Genomic DNA, 12,445 nt, shown 5'->3' on the forward strand with positions numbered 1-12,445 from the left:
AACCATTTTGCTTTCAGGATGTTACTCTAGCAGTTACTAAAGAACATGACCCTTGGAGGTTAAATTGATCCATTAATAAATTATTAAACTCTGCAGTAAATTAGAATTGGAAGCCCCCCATTATCTGGAAGGTCACAAGTTTCTCCACTCCAGTTACAAACAACTATGTTGATTGTGAATAAATTATAAATTATTGTGTGAGACATTTTATATCAAGAAATATAGGCTTAACTTGGTATGTTTTAATAGGTTAATTTGAACATACTCTGGATAATATCAACATCTGGAGCTCTGATCTGATGTAATTGCTCAGAGTTCTAGAAGTTACTGAGTTTTTTTTAGCACCAGATACTTTTTTTCCAGAGGCAGAAGTTTGTAACAGATTTAATTCTGCCCATTTCTTAGCCATATTTAACAGCATAAATTTGGATCAGAAATTTGGGCTTCTCATCTGTATTGATTATTCTTTTTCACTACTACTGTATGGGTTAGTGTCTAGTTAGGTAAAACGTTGCATGTATATCAGTGTTGTTCAGATTTAGTTTTGAATTCTGCTTAAACTCTGTCTTTTAAGTCTTTGGATTAAAAAACAACGTGCTCCACATTCACAAGGGTGTGACAAAATGTATGGGAGGCAAGATATATTCTTTTTGTGCTTTCTTAACTAATTATTTTAAGAAATATAAAAATTTTCATATGCTGATATGGTAAAATGTAAAAGATGTTTGAGGCAAACTATAGTTTTGGAATTGCATAATTAATCTGTTTTTTAATTGAAATGACTCAGTTTTACTAATTCTGGATAGCAGTATCAAAACTGGGCATTTCTCCATCGCTTATTCTTTTACGGTATTTCCTGTTTTTATCTATGTTCTCTGTTAAGTGTCTTCTTATATTGGAGAACATAAATATGGAAAGAAGGGACGCGGTGGCTCAGTGGGTTAGGACGCTGAACTTGTCGATCGGAAGGTCGGCAGTTTCGCGGGTCGAATCCCGAGTGCCGCGTAACAGAGTGAGCACCTATTACTCGTCCCAGCTTCTGCCAACCTAGCAGTTTGAAAGCACGTAAAAATGCAAGTAGACAAATAGGGACCACTACGGTGGGAAGGTAACAGCATTCCGTGCTAGTCATGCCGGCCACATGACCACGGAGACGTCCTCGGACAAACGCTGGCTCTTCGGCTTTGAAACGGAGATGAGCACCGGCCCTTAGAGTCGGAAACGACTAGCACGCATGTGCGGGGGAACCTTTACCTTTACCTAAATATGGAAAATAATACGTTTTTATGTCTGTGTAACATTCTTGTCTTTACATAATACATTTTCTTTTCCATAGGCTCCTCAAGAGGCCCTTTCCCAGGCAGTATTGGCTGAAATCCCTAGACAACTAGTCTCCTACTTCAAGAAAGCCGGCCTGACTCCTCTAAAATTGCCTTCACAAAAGCAACCATAAAGCAGAGAATATTTTTATTACTTAAATACACAGTCAAGAAAATAATGCTGCAGACAAAAGGTTTTTTTAATAAAAGCATTTATCTTCTGGCATGTAGTAACACTGCACTCAAAAACATTTCTGTGGTTCTGCATATATTGCTCATGTTGCATGCAGAAAATGTATAGGAACTGTGCACGTATAGGAAATAAATATATAGGAACTCTCATGCCTATTATTAAGAATCTAGTGGCTATCTCAAATCGTAGGATTTGCTTATCAGTTTGTATTCTGTATATCTGCATACACTTTGTACAACATGGAATCAAATTGAAGAAACTTGGGTTTAGAACAAGATTAAAGCTTTACGGTGTATTTTTTCTGTTAAAATTATATAACCTGCGTAGATCTTAGCAGTGGTTTTGGAAAGGTGATGATACTTACTAGGCTACTAAATGGTTGATGGTCCCTGTGATCATGCAGAAGTTGTAACCTCAAAACTATATTATTTTTTAGCACAAGCCTATGTTTGATGCAAGATAATCTGATTACAGGAACTTCTGATATGTTGCATCTATCAGAAATTCACTTTAAAAAATAGTTGACATGCATGATTTTTTTCTCTAATTTAGAATGCTATGAACATCTAGCTGCTGTGAACCTTTTCACTGGTATAGAAATATGTGTGTGTGTGTGTATAATACACAATATATATTATAATATATAATGATAAAATATATTGTATACATCATTTATTATATATTCCTAGACAGTTTCTCATCTGTAGAAAGACAAATCTTCTTGCACTGTTATAGCATTGCCTTAATTTTTGTGGGTCTTTATGAAATGAGAACTATTAAAACTATTTTCTTTATAAAGGAATTGTACTATACATTACCAAAACTGAATACAGATCATTGTTTAATGTTTTAAATAATGCTGTTTACTTCAGATATGTTTCTTAAGGGCATTTTGGTTCTTATATTTCAAATTATGTTTAAAGTATATTTCATTCATGTATTTCACTGATAGTAGTAGAGAAGTGACAAGTAAGAATTGGAACCCTAACTCTAACCCTAAGTTGCAGAAGCCTTAGATGCTTTTACTTACAGCAATACTCGTTTACATTAAATACTTTCAGCTATAGTTTTGGAAAGTTTATTTCATATTTTCTATAACTTTGGAATATGAAAGCTTTTTAAAAGAAAGTTCAAATCTTATTGATCTAAAGGAACATGTGTTTGAACAAATTTAACAATATCAAATATTATTTACAAATCCAAATATAAGGAAATTAAGTCTGTGCTTAGATAATGAAATAACTTGTCTAATGCTGAATTTGCAGCTTGATCTAAGTAGAACTGCTTTGTTAATGAATACATCAAGCAAAGATACTTTAACTACAGGTAGTTCTTGATTTACAACCATTTGTATGGCCACCATTCAAAGTTATAACAGCAATGAAAAAGTGATCTATGATTGATCCTTGCACTTAGGATCATTGCAGCATCCCCATCGTCACATGATCAAAATTTGGGTGTTTGGCATTTGTGATGCATTTACAATAGTTACAGTGTCCTGGAATCATGTGATCACTTTCTCATCTGGCTTCGAACAAGCAGAGTAAATGGAGGAAGCTGGATTCGTTTAACAACTGCATGATTCACTTAGTAGCCATAGTGATTCACCCAACAATTGTGTCAATAAAGGTGATAATATTAGGTGCAACTCACTTAATAACCACCTTGCTTAGCCCCAATTGCGGTCATGAAGACTACCGGTTTAATCACATTATATTTATCATATTACATCTCAGTAGAAATTAACTCTATAGTAATAATATTGTGTCCATTTTCAACCCTTGAGAAAAATTGCTTTTGCTGTATTTTTTAGACAGATTTAGTCTTGTTCTCTGTCATGATAGAATGCAGGATACACATAACAGATTTAAATTTTAGGGAACCACTTTGAATTGATTACATCCTTTCTGCTTTTGGATGTTCTCATTCAACAGGAATTTGGATTCAATTTCCAGGGCCTACCCTATATTCATACCAGGATGATAACAGTTGATTTCTAAGATGGTAAAATAAATAATACAACCTTACACTGTAGTTGAAAAGCACTCAGCAACTTTTAATACTTATTTGTATTCAAATATTTGTCAGAAATAGAATATAGTTCTTTTGTATTTGGAGGAATATTAGAAGGAATTTGTACCCTTTATATTTTTTTATTCTGCCTTTATTACTTTTATAAATATCTCAAAGCAGAGAATATATACAACGCTACTTTTTATTTTCCTCATAACAGCAACCCTGTAAGGTGAGTTGGACTAAGAGAGATTGCCTGGCACAAGGTCATGCAGCTGGATTTCATGCCTAAGGCCGAACTAGAATTCACAGTCACCTGGTTTCTAGGCCAGCACTTTAACCACTATTCCAAACTACTATTTAAAATGTTTAAGCCACATTTTTAAAAGATATGTCCAGCCTTTTTGAAAATTGCCTGTTTGGACAATCTTCTATTGCACTGTTTGATTAAATGTTTAATGGAAATAATGTTTCTAATGTAAGAATTCCATTCTGTATTAAATCTCCTTATAAATCTTAAGCCTCTTGTTTGAATCAAACTTCTTGGATGTGCCTGAAACCAGTTTTCAATGAATTACATGGGGAACTTGGGGAGATACCTAATATAATCAATAGGAAAATATGTACAGTCATGGCTGAAATTGTTGGCACGGCAGAAATTTTTCCAGAAAATCAAGTATTTCTCACAGAAAAGTATTGCAGGAACACATGTTTTGCTATACACAGGTTTATTCCCTTTGTGTGTATTGGAACACAACAAAAAAGGGAGGAAAAAAATGCAAATTGGACATAATGTCAAACAAAACTCCAAAAATGGGCCGGACAAAATTATTGGCACCCTTAACTTAATATTTGGTTGCACACCCTTTGGAAAAATAACTGAAATCAGTCGCTTCCTATAACCATCAATAAGCTTCTTACACCTCTCACCCGGAATTTTGGACCACTGTTCCTTTGCAAACTGCTCCAGGTCTCCCTTATTGGAAGGGTGCCTTTTCCCAACAGCAATTTTAAGATCTCTCCACAGGTGTTCAATGGGATTCAGATCTGGACTCGTTGCTGGCCACTTCAGAACTCTCCAGCGCTTCCTTGCCATCCGTTTCTGGGTGCGTTTTGACGTATGTTTGGGGGCATTGTCCTGCTGGAAGACCCAAGATCTCGGACGCAAACCCAGCTTTCTGACGCTGGGCTCTACAGTGTGACCCAAAATCCTTTGGTAATCCTCAGATTTCATGATGCCTTGCACACATTCAAGGCACCCAGTGCCAGAGTCAGCAAAACAACCCCAAAACATCATTGAACCTCCACCATATTTCACTGTAGGTACTGTGTTCTTTTCTTTGTAGGCCTCATTCTGTTTTCGGTAAACAGTAGAATGATGTGCTTTACCAAAAAGCTCTATCTTGGTCTCATCTGTCCACAAGACGTTTTCCCAGAAGGATTTTGGCTTACTCAAGTACATTTTGGCAAACTGTAATCTTGCTTTTTTATGTCTCTGTGTCAGCAGTGGGGTCCTCCTGGGTCTCCTGCCATAGCGTTTCATTTCATTTAAATGTTGACGGATAGTTCGCGCTGACATTGATGCTCCCTGAGCCTGCAGGACAGCTTGCATTCCTTTGGAACTTGTTTGGGGCTGCTTATCCACCATCCGGACTATCCTGCGTTGCAACCTTTCATCAATTTTTCTCTTCCATCCACGACCAGGGAGATTCGCTACAGTGTCATGGGTTGCAAACGTCTTGATAATGTTGCGCACTGTGGACAAAGGCAAATCTAGATCTCTGGAGATGGACTTGTAACCTTGAGATTGTTGATATTTGTCCACAATTTTGGTTCTCAAGTCCTCAGACAGTTGTCTTCTCTTTCTGTTGTCCATGCTTAGTGTGGCACACACAGACACACACACAATGCAAAGACTAAGTGAACTTCTCTCCTTTTTATCTGCTTTCAGGTGTGATTTTTATATTACCCACACCTGTTACTTGCCCCAGGTGAGTTTCAAAGAGCATCACATGCTTGAAACAATCTCGTTTACCCACAATTTTGAAAGGGTGCCAATAATTTTGTCCAGCCCATTTTTGGAGTTTTGTTTGACATTATGTCCAATTTGCTTTTTTTCTTCCCTTTTTTTGTTGTGTTCCAATACACACAAAGGGAATAAACCTGTGTATAGCAAAACATGTGTTCCTGCAATACTTTTCTGTGAGAAATACTTGATTTTCTGGAAAAATTTCTGGGGTGCCAACAATTTTGGCCATGACTGTATATTTGAGCATTAGTATAAATGAATCTTGAATGCTCTTTGAATCTTTAGCTAACATAGTCAAAGGCCATAGTGATGACAAATTCTAGACATTGGACTCCCAACATGTGCCAGGCTAAAGAATCTGTTCTCCTGACAGTGAGAAATTTGATGTGAGCCATTTTCAAGCCTTCAAGACAACTATTTCAGTGTTTTTCCAAGATATTTTGTCACCTACTGTAAAGCCCAAGATTCTTCAGTTTACACACACACAAACCGACAGATCAGTTTACTTCCACAACAGTAACAGTTGAATCCTTCGTCAGTGGAGTGGGCTGGGGAGGTTGTGTGTGCTCACACTTCTTTGCTTAATATGTCTAAGATCAAGCTGGTCATTTATGCTTGAAGTGAGAACTAGATGACCCATTTAGTTGTTTTCTTGGCTGCCAATGATATTCTCAGGAGCCTTCTCTAAACCCAAACTTCAAAAGTCTCAATAATTCTGCCTCAGTTATTCAACTTTCACTTCCATAGAGTGCAGAGAAAAAAAATATTGCCTGCATAATTTGTAGGTATAGACATAGTTTGGCATCTGTCTTTTCTAAAGTGTGAATTGATAATCTACCTACAGTTTAGTGTTTAGCTGCTGATTCTTTAACATTAATCCTAAAAGGCAGAAGCTGTCTTAACCCTTCAGTATCTTTTTTTAAAAAAATTGTGTTATTCACAAAGTTAAAATAAAAACTCCAAAAAGGGGAAAAAATCAAAAACAAAGATAACGACATTAAAATGCATTAAAAAAAACCACACATAGATTGCCCCCCCAGATGAATACTGCTAAATACATTTCAAGAATAGTGCCCCTCTTGTGCTACAGGCCCACAATTTATGAACTTCTACAACTGTTTACCCAACCGATTTGACCTGGCATCTACTGTATAACAAAAATAATTAACAGGTGAAGCCAACAGCAAAGTTAAACTTAAGAAGTTTACTGTTAAAAATCTGTCATTGTATGTATCTTGTAGAATGGCTTCTGATCTACCATAAACTACCACATCATTACATCAAATATCCCCGATTGATTCTTAATGATAAAATGTTTTCTTAAAATTTTTACTGGGATCTTTCCCAACAATTACATCTTATTCCCCAAAGTCATAAATCTCTTGTAAATATCTGCAGCATTTGTTGTCCAAAGAATCTTGCTATAATTTGAAACTCAGCGTCTCTTGACAATTGCTTTCTAATTGGATATAAATCCATTCCCCAATCTCCATCAGTCTTCTTAAGAAAGTTCTTAAGAGCTTATACAACAAAATGTAAACAGTCCCTCTCAATAGATGTACTGTGACAGAATGACTTTAGAAAAAAAAGATATTTCCCTTGGTAAAAAGTTAATAGAAAAAAAGGGAAGTTCCCATTACAGTTTAAAACAAATAAGACCAGAGCTTTTAAAAATGTAGAATACAAAATCCTTGCAGTAAAAATCTGATATAAATGTAACTCAAATCAAATCACATTCACTACCCAGAGGAGAGTCCTCTTGCTATCAATTTTCATACAGTGAAAGCAAAGGTGATTCACAAATCCAAAATAAAGCAGTAAAAAGATGCATAAAATACACATTAAAATTCAGCAAGGGTTTAGAATAAGTCAGCATTCAACCAGTTGATTAACAGTTAAAAATGAAAGTTAAAAAGAAACAGTAAACTTCAAAAATGTGCAGTTAAAACTGAGGTGTGCTTTAAAAAAAAAAGCAAAGCTGAAAGGAAAAGATGGAGACCCAAGCCCTTGGGATATTTCTATCAAGAATTGCAACCATGGAGATTCCTCTTCCCAGGTCATCCCATGGTCATCTGAGGATCATCTTAGGTCATTCCTAGTTGTTCCTATTCAAATCTGGGAACCATGCCACTAAAGAACCAGCTTTGGCAACAAAATCAGTTGTTTGTCACAGGAAGAAAAAAAAATGCCCCACTGCTCAGCATGCCATTTTTGGAGGAACTGTATCTTCATTCTAAGTCTAGTTGCTGTACCTGTTTTTATGAGTTTGGCCTCCTTTATATTTAATCTTGGTCCCATTTCTTGACCGTACTTCTTAACTTTAATTGTTGGAGCTTGCAGATCATTTACATTTTGGCTATCAGAACAATATCATAAGCATACAGTAAACCAGGCTATTGATGTACACTTTTCTCCAATCCATCCCTCAATATTTATTTAGCATATAAGTTAAACAAATAAAGGAAGGGCATACAGCCTTACGTTCATGTGGTTTTTTTGTAAATATTGTAATGGTTTACTATTGCCTTTTTCTGTACAGTATGATGCCTTTACTTGTGTCACTCGAGATCTTCCACTTCCAGCCATTCCCTGTGTTACTGCTGCCCATTATAAGTGTCTGCTTGCTTTAGCTGGGCAGTTGGGTAGCCTTAATGCCTTGGATGATCTTGCTGGGATAATATACTCTTGGCACACACTGCAGACATTCTTCGCTTATTCCTCCCAGAACATCCTTACTCCAATAAGGCAGCAGAGCAGCACTTGCTGGGGGAAATAGAAATAGTGTCTAAAAAGAATTGCAAGTGGATATACCTATAACACATTGTATCTATCAAGAAGGATCTGACTTGTATCTTATTAGTCCTACAAATCAAAATTGGTTTTCTCTGTACAATTAAGTACTGTATAAGCATTTTACTACCCTCTGGTGGTTCTCAATTGAAAGGTTTAAACCGTATGAAATACAATTTGCTAAAGGCTGTTCCAAAAGGTGACAAGCCTATGTAGCATTACATTCAAATTAGTCAATCAGTTGTTGATTATTGTTGCGTGCTTTTGATATGACACATGTAGCTTTTCTTTTGGCATAAGGCTCATGGTGATTTGGGGAGTGGTTAGAATGTAGTTCCACAGCATATTTCTGCTATAAAATCTCTGCTAGTTGTTTTACCTGTCTCCAGTAAGCATAGGAGCTATTAAACTCACTGGATTTTCCAATCAAGTGTGATGACTTTGGCATAATATTCAGTTATTGGTTGCAATGACATTGCAGGAATTGGGGGTGGGAGGAGACAAAATGTCAATAGGGCAGTCAAGGTCCCACCCCTTTTGTACATATATCAATGTTATATGTGTGTACAAGAAAAGGGGCTTCAATTGTGCAGCTCTAATCACTACCTTGGTGTTTTTTTTAGCAAAAGAATTGCTCAAATACTTTCATAAATAGCAAGTGATTCCTTCAAATAATTTTCCAAATAAGTTCAGAAGGCTTTTTTTCACTCCTTCAAATGTTTTAAGTTCTAATAAAGAGTATTAGAATGGAAAAAGTTCACAATTGAGCTATAGCGATGTGAATAAGAAAACCAGTTTGATCTCGTGGTTAAGATACCAGGATAGAAACCAGGAGACCCTGAGTTCTAGTCCTACCTTAGGCACAAAGACAGCTGAGTAAACCTGAGCAAGTCACTTTCTTTCAACCTAAGAAGGAGACAGTGGCAAACCACTTTTGAAAAACCTTGCCAAGAAAACTGCAGGGACTCATTCAGACAGTGTTCAAGAATTAGACATGGTTGAATGGAACAAAAAATATGAATAAACTTAACCTAGCACCTCATCTACTCCCACAAGATGTGATGGCAATTAATGTTTAAAAATGAGGTGAGCTGAATTTGTGGAGAATAATTGTCAACAAGCTACTTAAAATTATTAAATGGAATCACCCTTTTAGGCAAGCAAAATCCCACTAAACAAAGCACATCTGACAAAGGCTGTTACTTTGATTTTTTTTCTAGGTTTCTAAGAAGTAGCTGGGCAGACACTCTTTGAGTATCAAAGCTCTAAATCAAACCACTTTTTTGGTCTAACCTAGAAAAACTCTTACCTCCTTTCAATATCTCTCCTGAACTTACTCAATTTTGTATAGTCTTGTTGGACAAAAAACATGCTTTTGCACATATAGTGGAAATCAATTTTTAAGTATTTAAATATGTGGATATATAAAACAAATTGCTTCAAGGAAAATGCAATGTCATGTTCAGTAGTCCATACAGGATCTTAAGAAAGGTCAGTTTATATCAAATTGATATTATCATGATTTCAGCTAATCAAATGAATCTTGTTATATGGACATAATTAAGTGTTAAGTATCAGAGTTCTTCTAGACTTCGACTAACCATGATATAATGATAAAAACATGGAAAATAAGGTTGTGAAAAACATTAGAGGTGCTTTGCAAACAGTATTAGTGCAAGCAAAGTACTCTATTTCTCAGGGTATTAAAGCAGCTATGTCTTCTGATGGGCTTGTATAGATGCTTCTAAGAGTGTCCTGTCTGAGAGTGGGTCTCCCTGCATAGCCACTTCACTCATTGGTGGTCCCAGGAAAAATGTTGACTGTGCATGCAAAGCATGGGAAGACAACTGGGACCCACTTTTGAAACAGCTAAACAGATCCTCCTATGGGCATAGCTGCTTTAACCCTTTGAGGAGGAATGCTTCACTGCTATTAACAAACCTTACAGTATCTCTTATGAATATTTTGCACAACTGCCATAGAATACCTTCTTCTCTGTACTGTGCATGATATTAATTTCAGTGTAGAGGCTGCACGTCTTTAACTGACTGTATAGCTTTCATTAAAGAACAATATTTTTTAAAAATAAAACTGATTATAGCATCCATTACAGTGCTCTCTAATTTATAATAACAATAATAATAGTGTTGGAAGGGACCTTGGAGATCATCTAGTCCAACCCCCCGCTCAGGCAGGAAACCCTATACATTTCAGACAAATGGCTGTCCAGTCTCTACTTAAAAACATCCAGTGTTGGAGCATTCACTGCTTCTGGAGGCACTAGTTAACTAGTTCCACTAGTTAATTGTTCTGTCAGAAAGTTTCTCCTTAGTTCTAGGTTGTTTCTCTCCTTCATTAGTTTCTTGTCCTGCCTTCAGCTGCTTTGAAGAATAGCTTGACTCCCTCTTCTTTGTGGCAGCCCTGAGATATTGGAACACTGCTATAATGTCTCCCCTCATCCTTCTCTTCGTTAAACTAGACCAGGGGTGTCAAACTCAATTTCATTGAGGGCCGCATCAGCATTGCAGTTGCTCTCAGGGGGCTGGGTGGGTATGGCCAGGGTGGGCGTGGCCTACTAGGTGGGCGTGGCTAGAGTGTGTATGGCCTACTGGGTGGGCGTGGCCAGCTCTACATCGTTCCCATCAAGGGTGCCTATGGGGGCCTGGGCAGGAGTGGGACAGATCTGAGGGTCTCTGGCAGAAGGAGGGTCTCTGGGCCAGGGCCAAGGCAGTGGGGGCCGTTCCCTCACTGTTTCCAGGATGGCTTTGCGAGCCACATGAAACCACTTCGCGGGCTGGATCCGGCCCCCGGGCCTTGTGTTTGACATGTCTGAACTAGACATACCCAATTCCAGCATAATTTAATTATACTGTCATGTACAGCTTCTTTTTAAATTATTATACACTTCAGCACTTAAAAAATTCCTGAATTCCTGAAATGTAAAAGACGCATTATATCCTACTTGATATTCCACTGGTTCCATTATTTTTCTAGCCAGTTCTATACCTTTTTTTTTTACTTGAACACTAGGGATAGGCAACTGTCCAGGTACCTTCCTCTGAATAGCCCAAATCGCATGAGATTGGAAGAGTCATACAAAGTTTCCTCATTCTCAGAAGAATTTGTAGATTTGTAGATTTGTTTAGCTTAACTTGGAAGTCTTTAGGTGTCACTGTAAAAATTGATGGGAAACTGTTTTTTTTTAAAAATTAATATTTTTTGTAAGAATGCTTCCTGACTCCCAAGTATAGACAAAAGGATTTTGAGTAATGAAACATCTGCAAGACAACAATCAAGCTCAGAGAGCACCAAGGAATGATAGGCAAAAGGAATTCTTAGAAAATGAAAAAACTATGAGAAATGTGAGCTGCTATTTTGGAAAGTGTCTCCTCCTGCTCAGAAAAATGACAAGGTATGTCTGAGAGACTAGGGATGGAGAGAGGAACCTCTGTAATTTGTCTAACCAGGCAGCCAGACTGTTAATGACTATTCTCAACATAAGATTGTTAAAAAACATTCTTTCCCCTTGTGATACCTTCCAAATGTTTGGGATGACACTTCTCAGAATTCCCAGGCTGTGTGCGGGATGATTGTTCTGGGACCCGTCCTAACACGGCTGGAGGATGCTGGGATGAGAAACGACCCAGTTCTAGGTTCCACTCCTGTTTAGGAATGCAACCAATTATAAAAAATGTTTGTTGATAACTAGGTAAAAAGTCACTACAACTAACACATATATTACAAGGTGCTTTTTTTTAAAGGACCAAGCATATTATTATTCTTTTTATTTTAACACTGGAATCTGTACCTGCTTTTTTGGCTGGTAATCAACTGCATTTATTAAGAACTGGGTTTCTCTTAAAGCAGTTTTCCTGATTTGGGGGGTGCAGACATTTAGTTAACTGCCAGTGTGGCCCAGAGCTACTATTATTGGACAATGTGTGGCTTGCGGGTGGGGTCTGCTCAGCCAAACCTGCTTGGCAAGTCCCCAGGCCTGACTCACTAAAGAGACAGGTGGAGCTCTGCTCTGGCAGCGGCCATCACACAGAGGCCATCAGTCCTGGCCATCAGTCCTGCACAGAGCCAAGCCCTCAGAGCACC

At 37.4% G+C, this 12,445-nt stretch overlaps 1 protein-coding gene across 6 annotated transcripts in view; it reads left to right on the top strand.

Moving 5' to 3' along the window:
• CPNE1 (copine 1) overlaps positions 1-4,045 on the top strand; it is a 61,507-nt gene extending 57,462 nt beyond the window's left edge. For all 6 annotated transcript variants that reach the window (XM_081323909.1, XM_081323910.1, XM_081323913.1 and 3 more), the window contains one exon: positions 1,337-4,045. In XM_081323909.1, the coding sequence (XP_081180035.1) occupies positions 1,337-1,453 (117 nt within the window). In that variant the 3' untranslated portion in view covers positions 1,454-4,045. The remainder of the gene's footprint in view (positions 1-1,336) is intronic.
• The last annotated feature ends 8,400 nt before the right edge of the window (positions 4,046-12,445 follow it).

This window comes from Vipera berus, assembly GCF_964194415.1.
Source record: "Vipera berus genome assembly, chromosome: 3".
In the NCBI taxonomy this organism is placed as follows: domain Eukaryota; kingdom Metazoa; phylum Chordata; class Lepidosauria; order Squamata; family Viperidae; genus Vipera; species Vipera berus.